Genomic DNA, 19,869 nt, shown 5'->3' on the forward strand with positions numbered 1-19,869 from the left:
TTACATTTGTGCAGTGGTACAAGTTTACCTATTATCTTGCACACAGATCTAAATTATAACCAGAGAAGTAGGAATTACCCCCTTCCTATATACAAATGAAGTTTTTAAAAGGTATACTTAAAAGCAGAATCTTTTGAAATCACTATATAATACTGAAAAACAGTATACATGTATTGTTATAGTAATTCAGCTGTATTGAAGTTCATGTTATATTGCTTCTTCAGATCTCTTATATTAACATTTAACCACAAATACTCTTTGTCAGATGCTTCAGATGCCAAGCACTGTGCTTCTCTATAGACTAAAAAGATGATGAATTCATAGTCTCTATAGACCAAAATATAAATGGATTAAATACAGACCAAATGACGAAATTGGATGCCCATTCAGGGACCCATATCACAAACCCAGTGAGAAGAATGGGGTTCATCTTTTGGAGGAGATGTCTGAAATGATCCGGTCAATCACAACTTTCCTTCTTCTCTGCAATGATACACCAGTTGCCATGATCATTCCCAGAGCTCAGAATATGGAGCTCCGACACACTCTCCTTCAGCAGGCCATAGAGCTCGCCTTCTCGAAACACGTGGTAATAGCGCATAAAGGCACCAGAATCCAAAATGTCGGACTGTTGTTCTTCGACAGAAATGGTGTCACCTGGGTTAGAATCTTTGGAATCAGCTGCAGAAATCCTCCTCCATATTTTACTAGCAGAAGGGGTACCCTCTTCTAAGTTACCTGCATCCATACAATTCTCCTTGGTATTGGTGCTACCCAGAAAATTCCCATCTCCATTTCTCCTCATGCCTCTTTGATGGTCTCCATTTAGGTGTTTGTGTGTGGTGGGCGCTCTCAGCCATTCCAGGTGTTTTTGAGAAGTCTCCACAAACACTTCCTCATCTAAATTTTGCTCTCCTGTTGAAAATGGCTCTGGATGATCTAAGTCGAAACTTGAGTGTCTTGAAGGCTGGGTGGATATCGTGCTATTGGCCCAACTTTCTGTGTTTTTCAAGGGTCTCATTTTTTCAATTTGCTTCCTCAGAGTTGATTCATCCAAAGATCTAGAGGAAAACCAGGAACGAAAAGACTTCCCCAGCATGTTATAGAATCCATTTTCTTCCTCGCCTTCCTTGGAAATATTTGCACAGCAGGTGCCAGCCAGAGCAGAGTCACAATCCACGCTATGGGACCGCCTCGAATCCCAGCGCCCCTTGAAACAAATGGGACAGCGGCATGCAGAGCAGGGAGGGTGGTAGGGATGGCTTCTTTCTGGATGCCCACACTGCTTCTTTCTCCCAGGCTGGCTGGATTCCGAGAGGGGCTGGGAGCACAAGGCTTTGTTCCATGGAACAAGCACGTCTTGCTTCTCAAAGTGCCGGTTCTTTTGTTCCATGGCCCAAACATAGATCATCAGCTGGCCTCCAGGAACTAAGACCCTGGCCATTTCTTTTATTGCTCTGATTCTTCTTTGTTTTGTAGAAAAATGATGTATGACTGAAAAAGAAGAAACTAGATCTCAGTGTGTATATACACACGTAAACCTACACATTTATAGGCTAGTATTTTCCATATAAAAATGATGCATTTTTTTTCCTAAATAAAGATTTTTATTAGAATTATATCACAACTGTTTTCTGGGTTGAAGAATGATAAAGAAAGAGGTATGCTTTCTTTTTTTAAATTTTATATTGGAGTATAGTTGATCCAACAATATTGTGTTCGTTTCAGGTGTAGAGCAAAGTGATTATACATATACATGTATCTATTCTTTTTCAAATTCTTTTCCCATCTAGGTTATTTATTACAGAATATTGAGCAGAGTTCTCTGTACTATACAATAGGTCCTTGCTGGTCATCTATCTTAAAACATAGCAGTGTGTACATGTCGATCCCGAACTCCCTAACTATTCCTTCTCCCCACCCTTCCCCGCCCCGGTAACCAGAAGTTCATTCTCTAAATCTGTGAGTCTGTTTCTGTTTTGTAAATAAGTTCATTTGTATCATTTTTTAAAAAAATTCTACAGATAAGTGATATCACATATTTGACTTTGACTGACTTCACTTAGTATGATGCAATTTTGACATGTAGTAATGATTACTTATAGTTTTTAATAATGTTAGTATAATATGAAATTGTTGTGTATACTTAAGAAAAAGCAGCTTATAGGTCATCATTTTACTTGCGGTCTTTGCAAAGTTAAAGTGCGAGTCAAGCAGGACTGCCTGTATCTAGTCTTAGGTGGGTTATTAGGCATATTTTTATCAAACAGTATATAGAAAGCACTAGTCTGTTAGCTTCTGGAGTTTAATCACACTGTGTCAAGAGAAAACATCAAATTATTTTTCCACACGTATGCCTATCACTTAGGTAGGAAATTAGCTCTCAGGAAAGTCTGGACACTACTGCTCAGATATGAGTAGTGAGGGAACAGAGAAGATGAAACAGCTCCTGTAACCTCAGCATAATCCAGAGGTTAGTAATGGTTTCAGGCAAATAAATCTCTTTAGTTTACCTGCCACAGAGAGATAGTAAATGCCTAAAATGAGATGATTATATGGCTAAAGCTGTCAAAGGAAGATTATACAAGAGGCACACTTTGTATTGTTCTCAATCAGGTTTGCTTTCCTATCAGCAGTGCACGAACCCTGGTTTCTCTTACTGTACCATGCAGCAGTGCAAGAGGTATTAGGTTCAAATGCATTTAAAGAACAGGACACCAGTGTATTTTGTCCTAGATCTACCAGTGACCAGCCTTGTGATCTTTGACCAATTACTTTACTTCACTAGGTGTCAGGCTGTTCTCCCCAATCCCCATCCCCAAAGAAAGGGCCCTTTATAATGGTCAGTTTGAAAGCTTACACTTCTCGAAGTAGTGTCACGGTCAATGAGCTAAAAGGGGGCAGAGAAGTCAGGACTGAGTAAGACTTAGGACAGTACTAACGTTCACATCTGTGACTACTCCTGGCCGTTAATGTCCCCCATAACTTGCACCTCATTCACTCTGGAACTTCCATGGGTGTGTTTTCTAAATGCAGGTGATCCTCGTCATCTGTGGATTCTGTATCTGCAAATTTGCCTACTTGCTAAAATTGTCTTGTGACTTCAGAACTCAGTACGCTCAGCGTTTTCGTGGTCATTCCTTGACATGCGTAGAACAGCCAAAAAGTTGAGCCTCCCAAGGCACACGTTCCCAGCTGGGGTCCAGCGAGGAGATGCTCTGCCTTCCTGTCTCAGCTCTGGTGCTGTCAACAAGTGTCCTTTTCACAGTCTGTTTCGTGCCGTGTGTTTTCTCATGTTGGTGTTTTGTTGGTGATCTCTCTGTTGACGATCCCTCACAGCCCTGCCCCAGCACCGGGTGGAAGTGCTGTCTAGGGTTCGTAAGCCATAAGGCTGCGATGTGTCTTACAGAGAAAATATGTGAGTTAGATGAGCTCCTTTTGGGTGCTATAGTGCTGCTGGCATGAGTTCAAAATTAAATAAGTCATCTTTAAACAGAAACGCACATAAAACAAGATGACGTGCTGATTAGTTGACAAAAGTATTGTGACCAGAGGCTCACAAGAACCTAATCCTGTATTTCCCCTGGGAGCAATGGTTCAGTATTTGTTAATTCAGTGTTCATGGGACATTACAGAACATAACCACGGTGAATAATGAGAATCGACTGTATTCTTGTGTTTTGGCCATTAAACAAAAAACGCCATTAAACCAGGACTATTTTAATACAGTAATTTCTTTTTATCAGATTTATAGGTCTTCAACATTTCAGGATTCTTGGCTTCAGAAGTTGTTTTTTTTTTAAATATTTATTTATGTATTTGGCTGTGCCGGGTCTTAGTTGCAGCATGCAGGATCTTTAGTTGCGGCATGTGGGATCTAGTTCCCTGACCAGGGATCAAACCCGGGGCCCCTGCAGTGGGAGCACGGAGTCTTAGCCACTGGACCACCAGGGAAGCCCCCAGAAGTTTTGTTTTTAAGGAATAACATCTTTATATTTTTCATTCCTGAAATATTTGTTATGCGATAATCCATTTTAATACCATAATTTCACCCAGGAAATATCTGAATCTTTCATATTATATTTTATATTTATATTTAACATATAATACTAAGTAACTTTTAAGCCAAATGCTTTTGAAAAAAAAAATTTACAAATGAAGTTTTCATTACATATAAAATGTATTATACATGCCTATGCATACATGTTCTATTAAGAAACATTGTAAATGTAACCCAAATGGGACCTAAACATATATTTATATGAATTTTATCAATGTCAGGAAACTGTGTTGAATTTTAAGGGATAAAAATGTCCCCTGTTGTTTAAAAATCATAATCACGATTTAAAGGCAAAAGTAGTACTCAGTATATGTATCCTGTAGGATAGGGTGTTGAATTGAACAAGTAGGTAGAATTCAATGACTGAACTCCAGAATCAGAAATTACACAAGATCATCTTTAAAGTCCTGTTATATCTTGGGATTTTATGATGTATTGTTATTTAATTTTTCAAGGGTGTTTGTCTCATCTAACTGGAAGCATTCAGAATCCGTGGGTATAGCATGAAGCAGAATTTTTCAACCTCAGCATTGTTGGTGTTTGTAAACAAGCTAGATGATTCTTTCTTGTGGGAGCTGGGGAGGCAGCAAGTAGATGACAGCAGCACATACACATACCCAGTTGTGACAACCAAAAATGTCTCCAGACATTGACAGGCGTCGCCTGAGGGTGGGGGGCAGTGTAACCGCAAGTTGAGAACCACTGGCATGAATAGTTGGTTGACACTATTTCAATAGATGAACAAATTTTTATAAAATTTTGGTCATACTATTCTTTTTTTTTTTTTAACATCTTTATTGGAGTATGATTGCTTTACAATGGTGTGTTAGTTTCTGCTGTATAACAAAGTGAATCAGCTCTACAGACACATGTCATACTATTCTAAAAGTAAGCAGAAAGACTGTTCTTTTTGTAATCTGTGAGTAAAACATAAGGAATGTATAATTAGGTATGATGCTTACTGTCTCATTATTAAGTGACATGGAAAACTATATATTTAAAACTATATTTCTTCATGTTAAGCAAGAAATGCCAACATACAGAATTCTAAATAGGGAAGTAAACATATATGGACATAGGAGAGACGGTTTATTGAAAGTTCTCATAATATAGTTCTAAATGTAAAATCTAATTGGAAATTGACTGCACCACGTTAATTTATAGTTACAATTCATAAAAACACATGCTGGGTTTCCACCTAAGGAAGCCTTTTTCATTGGAAGATGGCAACCAGGTGTGCTCCATTTCCTCTGTGGGCAGGAGACTTAAGCTGAAAGAAAAGAAGGACTTAACCATGTACAACATGGAGCATTTCCCCAAAGTAAGAAAGTTGGTCAGTAACCCCACGCCTGCAACAGTGGTTCAACAGCACAGGCTCTTTGTAGGTAGCCAGCTGTATAGACTCTACAACTAAAGTAAACAATAGAAGAGCAAAAAATACACTTCGCTGACCTCTCTCCAATTTCTGGTTCTTTAGGTGGCATGACCAAACCAAAAATTCCTCCTACTAAAGATTCAGAGCATTGTATAGTGTTGCTTGGTTCAACAAGAATCCCTTCTCTTAATGCTTAAAACCAAATGGACTTAACAGTTTCAAACGCAAAGAAGTAGGGCTGTCAAAGAGCAGGTTTCCATGGCAACCACCTCCTGCCAGTCCTAACTAGTTCCAAGGTTATGGCATCCAAGCCGGCATCCCCTCACTATGCAAAGGTACAGTCCCCAGCTAATGGTGGAAATACCGATTTCTCATCTATTCCAGGCCGGAGCAAACAGTCTTATTCCATATGTTTATCTAGCAGTCAGTTTTATATAGATTCACCTTGCTTTGATAAAGCTTGTTATATTCAAATACATTAATTTTTTTAAAGTGTGTTGGAGGAAATAATTTGCCCTGCAAAAGATTTTTCGCTTTGGGAAAGGATTTGCCACAAGATTTCCTTAAATAACATGATTCCCCAGCATACTTAAATATGACTAACACACTAAGTTTCAGGAGTATATGTATTGAGTAAAATGACCCTTACCTGTGTATATTTCAAGCATGGATTTTTGCTGTTTCTTTTCATTTTGGGCATGTATATTTTATGGGCACACTTGTTGGGAGAATATGAGGAATGTATTCCCTAGATTTATGAACAATCTCTGGCAGTAAGAGAGCAGAGTGGCACTATAAAAACAATGCAGTCTGGGACCAGGTGGGACCATCTTCTCCGGCGACTTTTTTACAGTGAGTGGCAGGTTGGTGGCACATCCTTCCAGTGACATTCAGTGCCTTAGTCCTACAATATTCTGCTAATAAAGGGCACACCTGTGGCCTGAAAACGGTAATATGACTTCTAAAGATCTACTTCATGTTGAAAGAATCTGGCTTCATTTCAATAGAACAAAGTACTATTTTCAATGAGTACAATTCCTCCAATACTTTCTTACTCGTAAGTGAAAGAAATTGGAATGAGTCATCAAAAAGAAGAAAACAACAGTTTGAGGGTTGAACTAGTTAAAACAATCGTATGTACCACCATAAGTACGTTTGAACTTAGTTAAATAGTTCAGTTGCAATGTTTTTAAAAATTAGATAAAATGAATTACATAGATCTTTCTACAAAGAATGGACATTGAGTTGTGAGAGCAGCCTCAACCAGGTAACGTTATTCTCATGGTGAAGAGTGAATGTGTGACAGGGCTGCCTTACCTCCTATGGAGATGATGGCGTCGAAGCCCTGATCCCTAAAGGGGAGATTAAGGTTGTCACATACCATGACTTCACATCCTCTACGCCGGGCAATCTCTACCAATGGCGCACAGTAGTCACAGCCCAGGGTATGTACCTGGCTGTTCACTTTAAGATACTTTCCAGTTCCACAACCTGCAAGAGAAAAACCTGCGTTACACGCTGTCCTTACTGGAAAGTGGAACATTGTCGGTTGCTTTGTCTTATCACAGGGAATAGAAATAACTTGATACAGGCAAACCTCGGAGATGCTGCGGGTTCCATTCCAGACCATTGCAATAAAGCGAATGTCACAATGAAGCGAGTCACATGACTCTTTTGGCTTCTCAGTGCATTTAAAAGTTACGTTTACACTATACTGTGGTCTGTTCAGTGTCCAACGGCATTATGTCTACAAAAACAATGTACATACCTTAATTTTAAAACAGTGTATTGCTAAAAAATGTTAACCATCATCTGAGCCTTCAGCAAGTCATAATGTTTTTGCTGGTGGAGGGTTTGAAATACTGTGAGAATTACCAAAATGTGACACAGAGACACGAAGTGAGCAAATGGTGTTGGAAAAACAGCACCAATAGACTGGCTCAGTGCAGGGTTGCCACAAACCTTTAGTTGGTACAAAACACAATACAGTATCTGGGAAGTGCAATAAAATGAGGTCTGCCTGTATTAACTAACCAAGACAGAACACAACATGGATTGAAGGTACGCACAAAGACAGAAAAGCCTTCAGAGAGCACGTACATTTTTTTTTTTTTTTTTTTTTTTTTTGATAAAGCCCAAGTCCCAGGTCACCATCCTCTTGCCTCAGGGTTTGCTTTTTTTTTTTTTTTAAAGAATTCTTAAATTCTTTTTTTTTTTTTTAATTAATTAATTAATTAATTATGGCTGTGTTGGGTCTTCGTTTCTGTGCGAGGGCTTTCTCTAGTTGTGGCAGGCGGGGACCACTCTTCATCGTGGTGCGCGGGCCTCTCACTGTCGCGGCCTCTCTTGTTGCGGAGCACAGGCTCCAGACGCGCAGGCTCAGCAATTGTGGCTCACGGGCCTAGTCGCTCCGCGGCACGTGGGATCCTCCCAGACCGGGGCTCGAACCCGTGTCCCCTGCATCAGCAGGCAGACTCCCAACCACTGCGCCACCAGGGAAGCCCCGTACATGTTTTTATAAAGGCGATAAGAGGAAACGAAAATGGGAAAAAGAAATATTATTTATTGAATATTTAGTGAGGTCATGTCCATAGGGCTTTCTTAACAGGATAGCACAATCAAGAAATGTCAGCTGGCCTCCAGCAGAAAATAATAGTTCCCTAGTATCCTAGTGACAGGGTCCAGTCTCTTTACAAAAGTTACCTTCACACACATATTTCATTATGTTTAGGTCTACATGTTCTGGGCATTTATTCTTGTGTTATCTTGCCGAACCTTCATCACTTGCTGGCTATGTAAAACAGACGACTGTCAACAACTTTTCAATGGGTATAGATAAAATAACTTACACAATAAAACAGGCCTTTCAAAAATTTAAAATTTGAATTTGAATGAAAAAAGGATTTCAGCATCTTTTTATCCAATCTGTTGTCAGTGCTAGGTTTTAAATGATCTCTATTAACTCTGAATACAACTCTGACAAAGAACTATTTTTTCTTAAATAGACCATTTTTTAAAAAATTATTTATTTGTTTATTTGGCTGCACCAGGTCTTAGTTGTGGCACGCGGGATCTTTAGTTGCAGCATGCAGGATCTAGTTCCCTGACCAGGGATCGAACCCCGGCCCCCTGCATTGGGAGCTCGGAGTCTTAACCACCAGACCACCAGGGAAGTCCTTTAAATAGACCATTTTTGACATTCATTTTCTGGTGGCAGAGACCCAAGTAATTCAAGATTTACACAGCCCAAAGATTTAGATCAATCAGATCTCACAGATATTATGGTGAAGAAGGTAGTAACATAAAGGAATAATCATCTTGAAACAAAGCCTTCTGTGATCTAGTACCTAGTATTTTATTCTAGCACAGACATATCTATTTCTTTTTTCAGAAATATTTAAAGATGTCATTAGAGTTGATATCCCTACCTGCTGGCATTAGCTCTAAATTTTTTTGCCTGAAAAATATCTACCACTATTCAAAGATGATTAGTTTGCTGCTTTTGAAATACATCGCAACACTCTTTGATAACTTCTCCTTAATAGGTGCTATTCAAAATTATGAGACACTAAGAGCATAATTAAGATTCATTGATGCCAGCTGAGACACTGGAGAGCTTGTGAATAAAAAATAAGATTTCCAGCTTCATTATTTCCATGTAAATGATTGCGGTCTTGGAAATATTTTAGATCTCATAGCCACTGTTCCTAAGAATGCTTTTGCAAAAAAGGATCCAATATTTGAGGGCAATCACGGGGAAAATATAATTCACAAAGTATTTTAAAATTGAAATCCCTAACATTTCAAAGACAATGCTCATATTTTAAGAAAAATAATCTTGTAAATTTTTTTGCTGTTTTGAACTGGCTCAGGGGATACATTTGGAGAAATGAAAGGGAAAATTACTTCAAAGATACTAATAAAAACAGGTTCATAGAACATTGGAGCTAGAGGGACATGTTCAGAGAGCATCTGGTAACAATGAGGAAACTGAGGTCTTTTCAGATCTCATCATCTCCTGAAACATTTCCGATGCCCCTGATACCTTTGATATCCTGTATTTGTTTCTCTTTTTTTTTTATTTGCGGTCATGCCACAAGGCTTGTGGGATCTTAGTTCCCCGACCAGGGATTGAACCCGGGGCCACGGCAGTGAAAGCACCGAGTCCTAACCACTGGACTGCCAGGGAAGTCCCCTGTATTCATTTCTAATGGCATTCATTTTTAAGGATAGTAATGGAACTCCTGAATATGATGCAATTATCCATTTTCTAAGTGCAGACACCGAGGTGCTAGAGAGGGGAGATTTTATCCTAATGAGGAAATCAAGAATACTGCCAAGCCTAGTCACCCCATTATCTTAAACATGCAAGAAGTAAATCAGAACATTTTTGATACTGCAGCTCCTGTACACAACAGTCATGCTCCTTTACAAAATCTCATTAAATGATAACCTTCTGTGGTACTGCAGAGATACGACAGCAAGTGTCTGCATGCTTCCGTTCCCCTCTGTTCTGTATTCTGCACCTCACTACAACTAAGGAAGAAAACAGATAATTGCCTCAATTCAACAAGATGTGTTGGCCCATGGTGGGCGAGTATTTGCTAGAAATAATTAATCTGAATGTTCCCTCTGAAGTTTGCAGAAAGAACTACATTTTATAAATTAAGAGTTTTTTGCTAAGACCTTATCTGAAAGAGAATTCTCTTTTCCTATGGGAAAAGGAAGAATATAGCCTATTTATTTCTGCTTTTATGTACATCTTTTGAAGACAGAGATGAGGCAATATGTTTTATTCTGCAGGCCTGGTGCCTGCCGCTTAGTAGGAGCTCTAAATTTTCATTGACTCAGAGAAGGAATGATAATTAGAGAATAACTTAGCAAATGAAGTCTGACCACAGAACATGGGAATAAATAATTGAGAGTTAAAAGGCAAAAAGAATTTTAATTATTGAAAAATTAGTTTTAGTTACGTATACAAAAATAAAAATTTCAGTACTATTAGGATAGTTGTCTCTGATGTCAGGTAAAAAGGTCACCTTGCTCGGAAAAGAATCTAGTTCTAATCTTTATTCTGCTTCCTAAACTAATCCAAGTAAAGCCCTCAAGCCACAGAACACCCTCCATGGATCATCTTTTTTTTTTTTAAATGTTACAGTCCATTTTTATTCATAATTTATTAGTTTAATACTTTCTTGAATTGAGAGAAATATGGGATTTATATATATAGGGATAAGGTTATAATAAAATGGTTTGGTTAACCAAATGTGGTTCAGTTTTATTTTTTATTTTAGTTTATTTTTTAAAAAATTTTTGGGGTATAGTTGATTTACAATGTTGTGTTACTTGACAGCAAAGTGAATTAGTTATACATATACATATATCCACTCTTTTTTTTTTAGATTCTTTTCCCATATGGGCCATTACAGAGTATTGAGTAGAGTTCTCTGTGCTATATAGCAGGGTCTTATTATTTATCTATTTTATATATAGTAATGTGTATATGTCAGTCCCAATCTCCCAATTTATCCCTGGCATGCACCATCTTCTAATGGCCTTAAATTACGAGCCCATTTCAGGAAAAGGTATTGCCTTAATTGCAAAGATCACAGGATTTTCTGAGGGTACTTTGCATTTCTGCTGTCTCTGAATCATCAACGCTCTTTATATTTAAACTACAGTTCCTGCTCACTTCATTCCTGATACCTGCCCTGAAGAGTTAGTTTCCATCAGGAGCCATTATCACACACCTCAGCAGATCAGCTGGGAGTGGGGTGATATGCTTAATAAAATTTAGCCAATAAAAAAATCGCACCACTAAAATAGCGAAGCGGCTAGATAATTCCTGTATGGGCAACTGGAACCCGATTACCTCTGCGTGTTTATTACGTATGCAAAGTTTTATTAGTCATTAATTATAAATTGCTAATCTAATAACCAGTCAAATTAAACTGTTGATGATTTTAGCTAAGTGGAAAACCTAGAAAGAAAAAATATTTCCTTTTGGAGATAGTCGTATTGTTCTACTTCCTTTTTTTTCTACTAATCCCTTTGGGCTTCTTTCTTTCCTTTTCATTGATTTCTTCTTAATTTCAATTTTATTTTAAAACTTGTCTTTCACTGTATAATCAAAATATTCTTATTTACTTATTGAGTGGTAAAAAGTATAAATAGTATAAAAATCAAAAGATACAGATGGGTGAATAACATTTACTAGATATAATTATTGATTTGCACAGCGGTACTTAAAGAATATTATTTGTGCCGTAATTTGTAGTAGCAAAATGTAGCAAACAACATACATATCTGTTGGTATGGTGTTATTAGCATAGAAAGCTATGCAGCTTTTAATAGTTAGCAGCTCTATGAGAACAAACGTGGAGTGATCTCAATATATTAAAAGAAACAAGAGCTAGGTGTATAGCAGTTTGTATAACATACTAATTTGTGTAATTGAAAAAGGGAAATCCACCCATGTGCGCACTTATATGCACAAATATGCTTATATTTATGTGAAACACCTCAAGAAGATTATACAAGAAGCTAAGAGCATGGTGCCTCTGATGTGGGTTACTTGGTGCTGGAAGACTGGGATGAGAGAATATTTTTCACTGTACATTTTTTTGTACCTTGTTGTTAAGCCATTTAAATGGATTACCTATCAAAAACATTTTAAGCAATTTGTATTCCCCCCATTTTTGAACTGTTTGTTCATATGGTTTCATCATTTTGTAGGGGGGTTGTTGGTCTTTTTCATACTGACTTTGAAGAAGGCTCCATAGAGTAAGAGAATTGTCTATTTTTCTATCAGATATATTGCAGATATTTTTACCTAGTTTGTTTCTGGTTTTTTACTTCATTTATATATTTGTCTAGAAATTTGCCTTGTAGAACCTTTTAAATTTTATGTTGTCAAAAATACCAAATGCAATTAATCCTCATTACTCACAGACTCTGTATCTGCCTCTTCACCTATTGCTAAAATTTATTTGCAGTGCCCAAGTCTGTACTGGCAGCGCATGCGTGTAAAGCTTTAAACAGAAACACACATGAAACAAGGTTAGGTATTGATCAGTTGACAAAAATATTGTGACCACATGCTCCTAGGAACCTAATCCAGTATTTCCCCTAGGGCAATAACTCAGTATTCACTAATTCAGGGTTCACGGAAACTTTATAGAACCTAACTACTGTGGATAATGACAATCAACTGTATTTTGTTTTATGACTTCTCCCTTTTTATGTGTCATACATTGAGAGGCCTTTTGCTTTTGAGAATATTTTTTTAAATTATATAGTCATCATCTAGTCCTTTAATGAATTCATTTTCTTATACTTAAATCTTTGCTCCATTTGGAATTTTTGGTGTAAGGTATGAGAAAGTAGCATATATATTCTGTTGTCCCCAAACCTTTTCCTCCCAATTGATTTAAGATTCTGGTACTTTGCTTATATTATGAGTGGTAAGAGTTCCAAACTCACTGCATTTTATGAAACCAGATTTTTTTTTTAAGTTGACATGACAGAGATGTTTTTAAAGGCTCTCCACTTCTACGTGACATGTACCCCTTCCCCAAATTCTACACTGCTCGCACCATCTTTAACAAGCCAAAAGCCCTGGGCACATCTGTTTCTCTTACCAAAATTTAGAGCGAATGTCAAATTAGACGGAACTTGTAACTGTAGACTTACGATTCTTACGGTGCCGTATGCATGTAATTGCTAGAAAGCAGTTTTAAGCGGGCATGCTTCAAATAGGAATCCTACCATGTCTTAAAACTTAATCTTAGATCTCCTGGGCTGTGATTTACCACTTCTAGATTCCAAAAGATACTGAGCCAAAGTCCTCCAAGCAAATCATTATTTGCTTGATTATGAAGATATGATCTAATTAAAGATATGCTCTAATAATAAGACCCCTAAGGAATAGTTAAGGGAAAGGGTCCATGAGATTCATAAGAGGTTATAGGACCTCTTCTATAATCTCACAATTCTGGCTCTTCTGTAGAAGGCGTGAGAGCTACTCAGCGTGAGCCACCAAAACACTGTATTCACGAATGTGAATGTCTCTAAGTTTATTATTTTTTTAAATCATTCAGTGTTTTTTAAAGTTTTTTTTTTTTTTTTTTTTGTAGCTTCCCAAGCCTGGGCTCTTCTTTTTTTTTTTTAAAGGTTTATTGATTGATTGATTGATTGATTGATCGATTGCTATGTTGGGTCTTCGTTTCTGTGCTAGGGTTTTCTCTAGTTGCGGCAAGTGGGGGCCACTCTTCATCGCGGTGCGCGGGCCTCTCACTATTGTGGCCTCTCTTGTTGCGGAGCACAGGCTCCAGATGCGCAGGCTCAGTAGTTGTGGCTCACGGACCTAGTTGCCCCGCGGCATGTGGGATCTTCCCAGACCAGGGCTCGAACCCGTGTCCCCTGCATTAGCAGGCAGATTCTCAACCACTGCGCCACCAGGGAAGCCCTAAAGTATTTTTTAAATAAATAAATTAATTAATTTTTTGGCTGTGTTGGGTCTTCGCTGCTGCGTGAGGGCGCTTTCTCTATTTGCGGCGAGGTGGGGCTACTCTTCATTGCGGTGCGTGGGCTTCTCATTGCGGTGGCTTCCCTTGTTGCAGAGCACGGGCTCTAGGCGCGCGGGCTTCAGTACTTGTGGCACGTGGGCTCAGTAGTTGTGGCTTGCGGGCTCTAGCATGCAGGCTCAGTAGCTGTGGCGCACGGGCTTAGTTGCTCTGCGGCATGTGGGATCTTCCCAGACCAGGGCTCGAACCCGTGTCCCCTGCACTGGCAGGCAGATTCTTAACCACTGCGCCACCAGGGAAGTCAACTCTGAATTTAAAATGGTCAATTTCACAAGCGGCCATTTCAATCCTGATTTATTCAAGCAACGTCAGGATGACGTGGGAGGATGTGCACGAAGGCTCTGAAAAAATTGCCACTGTCTATATGTAGATTTGAGGGGCTTTCCTACTTTCTGACTTGACTGTATGAATCTCTGCGCTATAAAGTGAATATTCCAGGTGCTGACGTGCCAAGGACACAATTTCAGACTTCTGGTTAGAACAGAAATGAAAAATGAATCTGAAAAGGAAAGGCATGATGGAATATATTTCAGATTACGTGGCACCGCCCCGGGTTACCTATGTCAGCGATGAGGCTGCCAGGCTTCTGGTCCTGGAGGAACTGGCGGACACGAGGCCAGGCTTTGCTCTGCAAGTCGCTGAAGTAAGGAGCGGTGCTCTCATACACATCGTGCACGTGCTGCTTCTCCAGCTGGGCAGCTGCATGATCCATCCTGGGGAAAACAGGGCCACGCCAAGGAATGCAGTTCAGAGTAGGCACCAGAGATGGCTGATGGCGATGCGGATTTCCTAAAATTGGGAACTTACAACTGCCAAGATTGTGCTGCTTTTATACTTTTTTTTTTTGGCCATGCCTCGCGGCATGTGGGATCTTAGTTCCCTGACCAGGGATCAGACCCACAGCCCCTGCACTGGAAGCACGGAGCCTTAACCACTGGACCACCAGGGAAGTCCCTGTTTTTGTACTTTCTTATAAGCTGCAAAGAACACAGCCTTCACTGGAACCTCACCAGAGTTGTCAAAAGACTAGCAAATGCATCCTTCTTACCTGCACATCTTCGGAAAACAGTCATTTGGGAATGAGCTAATTATAGTATGTTTCTCTGGAAGATCAATTCTTAATTTTGGAAGCATACACAAAGGTCTTAGCAAAGGTTCACTTTGGATAAAATCGTTCTATCGGATGCTAAATAGATTTTAAAATTTCATAGCACGTCACTCAGCACTCCAATCCAATCACAAAGCCCGACTGATTCTACCTTTTTAATTTTTTTGGATTCCAACCATTTCTCTATATCCTACTGATTGTCTTAGAAAAGGTCCTCATTTCTTGCCTGAATTGCTTCAACAGGCTGTAAACAATTTTTGTTTGTTTGTTTGCCCTTCAATCCCTTTCCTTCAATTATGCCACAATTGTTTTTCTACAGCATAAGTCTTAACTGTGTTGCTTCCTATCTTAGACTTCTTCAAAGGCATTTTATAGCTTGTCTGATCAAGTATCTCAGGGGGCATACAAGGCTCTTCCTCTTGAAGCCATTTCTCACCGTCCTTCCCCAGCATCAGATGCACCTGTAATACTCAGTGATCGTGGCTTCTCAGGCATGACACAGCCCGTGTCATCCAGGGGCTGGACGGGTGCTGTGCATTACCAGGTGAACTCCTGTTCATCCTTGGCATAGGCATCGCCTCCTCCAGGAAGACTTCCCTGACTTCCATGCAGGATAAGGGCAATCAGAAAGGAGTGGGCAAAGTACAAGAGCAGCTCTTAGAGGCCTCTGCTTATTTGGGGTTTGATCTTTTAATTATTGTCTTGTGGCATGTGAGTGAGGAGTATCCCAGGGAAGGGCTCAGAATGTGGCTTTTTACCAGTCAATATGAAAGTATTATTGATCTCTGGAGAACCCATTTGACCCTACTCGTGCATACCAGCTAGCTCAGTCCTGCCCCCTGTACTCCTGTTGCATCCCATGCATCCTCTACAGATTACCAAGGGCTGTAACAGTCTGTTAGATACTCTTCTCTAGCACTGGCTGGAAGATCCTAGGTAACGAGGACTTATCTTACTTAACGCTGAATCCTCAGTAGTTAGCACACAGCAGACCTTCAAAAAATGAACAAATAAGCAAACAAACAACCAGAATGGACTCTGAGTACAGAGGGTAACATTGGCTTTGGTAGAAGAGAGTAACCTGGGGAGTGTGGGAAGAGAGGGGACCCTACACCCACAAGCTTGTAGATGGGAATATGGTAAGAGAAGGGATTGTCCTTGCACAGCCTCTGTGTTCCCTCCATACGCCCAGCCCCTCACTCTAGGAAGTAGGAAGCACTTGGGTAAGATGGCATCTGATTAGTTACTCCACTGTGAAGTGCCTACCCCTCCCCGGCTTTCTGTTTAAGAAATATGAGAGATACTTTGAGACCATGTAAATATCCTATTTCTCATCATCTCACTCACCACTTATAGCATCCAATCCATTGATGCCTCTTTCTAATTGAAGTATAGTTGATTTAAAATATTGTATTAGCTTCAGGTGTACAACATAGTGATTCAATATTTGTATAGATTATACTCCATTTAAAGTTATTACAAAATAATGACTGTATTTCCCTGTGCTGTACAATGTAAACTTGTTGCTTATCTATTTTATACGTAGTAGTTTATATCTCTTAATTCCATAACCCTCTTTTGCCCCTCCCCTTCCCCCACTGGTAACCACTAGTTTGCTCTCTATATCTGTGAGTCTGTTTCTCTTTTGTTACATACATTCATTTGTTTTATTTTTTAGATTCCACATGTAAGTGAAATCATATGGTGTTTGTCTTTCTCTGTCTGACTTATGTCACTAAGCATAATATTCTCTAGGTCCATCCACGTTGCTGCAAATGGCAGAATTTCATTCTTTTTTTATGGCTGAGTAATACTATCACCAAATGATAATATTCTAATTCCATCATTCCCTCAACTGTGAGGAAGAGCTTTTCAGGATTTACTCTTAAAACAAACTAGCAGTAGGTTATCCCTAATTACTACGGACCTGCCCACAGTCCCTGCAAAAAATCTGGCAAACTCCTGACAGAGTACAAATCTCATTTGTGATGTCTGACAAAACTTCCACCCAAACTGAAACAGCTTATATTGCACCCTCAACTAGAATTTACAAAGTAAACATATGGCTGGCTATAACTGCCTACACATGAGAAAAACCCAAACACTGAGTGCTTTTCTCTTTAATCAAAATCTCAGTAGACTTAAGTCTGTTTAAAACTTTCCCCCCTCAAGGAATCAATCAGGCAATACAGTCTTGAGAACCGTAAAACAAATAAATTTTAATACTTTATTGCACTTGCCAATGTTAAGTGGCAATCAGCATAAACGTGATTCCCCTCCATCTGGCTCCAACTACAAGCTCAGAATTTGTAGTATCTGAACAGCACCCCGTGGAGACCTTTCTCTAAGTCTTCCCCCCAAGTTGCCCTCCTTCTACTATAAACAAGTAACCTCAAAGAGCTATTATAAAGTGTGTGAACAATATAAATCCATTTTGTTTATTTTACATTTAAGATTATATTCTGCAGAATATATAGCTGACCATGAAATTGATTTGTAGAGTTGGGGCCATCCAATATGACATTTTCAACAGTCTGTGGATTTAAATTTCCTGCAGTATACACATATGCAAACTCCTTGTGAATCCGGTAATATGACTAAGCTAGTAAGACTAGTACTAAAGTAGTAACATAGGGTTCAAGCTGAAGCTAGGAAGGTAGGGTTTGGTTTAGCCAGGCTTCTTAATCTGTGTCCTGACAAATTCCAGGCCTTGGAGCTGATGCCTTGTTGGTGAGTCATGAAAGAAGAGAAGGTAATTTGAAAGGGACAGAGAAGTCATAGAATGTAGTGCACCAAAAACTTGAAGAACTATTTTGGACTTTAAGTGCAATGGAAAGTGGTCCCTTGGACAGCGGAAGAGAGGAGAGAAAGTGATAGGAAGTTAACAGGAGAGGTCAGTGGCTTGGTGTGTTTCCCCTGGAGAGAGGAGCAAAGAGACAAACATCAGCATTCTCGCTTCCAGCAGCAGGGTGGTCAGCAACAGGTCACAGATGTGTGGTTTTCCTGTTCTGGGCATGTAACTAGGAAAACACTTCTCTACCCAGCTTGATTCAGGCAAAGCCGTGGGACTCGCTTTGACCATTACCTGTGATCAGAAAAGACGTGAATCACTTCTGGGCAGAAGCTTTACGAGCCAGTGAGTGTCTCTGCGATCCTGGCAGCCTCAGCCCAGGTCCCTGAGTGACTGCTCTTTATGGAGGGACAGTGTGCATGTTTTAAGCCAAAAGTAAGGGAACAAACAGCTCATCGTAAAGGATGTTGATTATCCATCTAGATAATGAAAAAGTAAAAACTATCCATCATATTCTGTTAGAAGGTAACTTGTGACTATGTGAGTTTGTCCCGTTTTTTCTTTATAAATACTAATACTTTTTACTGTAGATAGAACAAAATTGGGAGAAAACAGAATACGGTTCTATATCCAACTTTTTTAAACTTACTTTAATATTGTGAGCCAAGGAAGGAAGGGAGAGAGGCAGGGAGAAAGGACACTAATATCTGTGGACCTGAAAGCTTGGAGGCATCAAGGTATTGCTGGAAGCGGTTTCTGTCAACGTGTGTGTGTGTGTGTGTATTTAACAGTAAGACATTAGTTTGAAAAAGAAGAGAATCTGTCAGAGGTAGTAGTGAAAAATAATTTTGGAGATCTAAGATTCGAGGGAATACTTAATCTCTCCCCAAGCCTGAGCCCAAGCATTTATGACCATTATTTACAATCCCAGACATTTCAGAGATTAAATACTTTAAAAAATTTCTGCTTACCCACTCTTCCTTTGAGGAACTGCACCTCTCTTTGGACTTCGAGTGATGCTGGAGCCTGCCAGGCACGTAGGACAGGGGTGGACACATGACCTAATCTAGGACAATCATTCTCTCTCCCCTGGGAAACTGACAAGAGGTAGTTGAAGTCAAATCACTAAAGGAAATATCCTCCAGTTTCTCCTAAGTCTTAACCTTTCCTGAGGTTTGGTTTGCAGCTCTTCTATTCTATCAGCTACTTAGCATACTCCCAACAAATCCCTCCTCTTGTTTGTTTTGATGTTTGCAGGCAAAACACTTTATTTCAGACTTGAATGCATCTTCACGATCACCACATGGACGTCAGGGGGTGTCACAGTGGAAGAGATGTGCTGCCAGAGTCCCAAGAGGACTTGCCACACATAGATGAAAGGACTCTTGTTGGAGCCCTCTGGCAACAGAACGTAGTGGGACGCAATGTCCTATTGGAACCAATGCTAGACTAAGAGAAGATCAGAGCTGTTGTCATAGTGCTGCCATCTTTGCCACCTCTCCGTCTTTCTTTTCTGTACTGCCACGACCTAGTATCTGAGCTGTTCTTACAGCTTTCTAGTTGGTCTCTCTGTCCCCCTTGCCTTCCTCCCACTCCTCACACCTGTCACCTCTAATATATCCATAATGCTGGGAGGTTGCAATACTCCTTTTCAATCAATATTCACTTGCTTGGAGACACCATACACTCCTATAGTAAAAGGCAACTGCAAAGACCACATTGCATATGTGCTATTCTTAGCCTGATGGCTGTAACTTGTAATTTCCCTCCATGAACCCAAGAAAAGCAGTTTAGAATCTCTAGTTCATGCTGATGCTGGATAATTTTCCTATAATGTGCATTTGATAATCTCCCCTCTCTGTTGAAAACCCTTCAGGAGACTTCTATGAGATAAAGCTTGCACTCCTCCATCTGGCATTCAAAAGCCTCCATGACCTGGTCCCAGTCTAG

The 19,869-nt window shown here is 39.6% G+C and overlaps 1 protein-coding gene across 1 annotated transcript; it reads right to left on the reverse strand.

Moving 5' to 3' along the window:
- Positions 1–318: 318 nt before the first annotated feature.
- TRMT9B (tRNA methyltransferase 9B (putative)) lies at positions 319–18,997 on the reverse strand. Its single transcript, XM_068532252.1, has 4 exons — positions 18,891–18,997; positions 14,579–14,733; positions 6,753–6,926; positions 319–1,494 (listed from the first exon to the last, which is right to left on the reverse strand). The coding sequence occupies exons 2-4, from the start codon at positions 14,730–14,732 to the stop codon at positions 461–463; spliced, it is 1,362 nt and encodes a 453-aa protein (XP_068388353.1). The 5' UTR covers position 14,733; positions 18,891–18,997; the 3' UTR covers positions 319–460.
- Between the last annotated feature and the right edge of the window lie 872 nt (positions 18,998–19,869).

Source organism: Eschrichtius robustus, chromosome 21, assembly GCF_028021215.1.
Source record: "Eschrichtius robustus isolate mEscRob2 chromosome 21, mEscRob2.pri, whole genome shotgun sequence".
NCBI lineage: Eukaryota > Metazoa > Chordata > Mammalia > Artiodactyla > Eschrichtiidae > Eschrichtius > Eschrichtius robustus.

Bases quoted from the DNA above. Each gene is read 5' to 3' on its own strand.
- TRMT9B (XM_068532252.1), bottom strand. From the start codon at position 14,732: ATGGATCATGCAGCTGCCCAGCTGGAGAAGCAGCACGTGCACGATGTG. The intron at 6,927-14,578 runs GTAACCCGGGGC...TTTCTCTTGCAG, and splicing joins CAGCCTCATCGCTGACATAG to GTTGTGGAACTGGAAAGTAT. The intron at 1,495-6,752 runs GTAAGGCAGCCC...CTTCTTTTTCAG, and splicing joins CGCCATCATCTCCATAGGAG to TCATACATCATTTTTCTACA.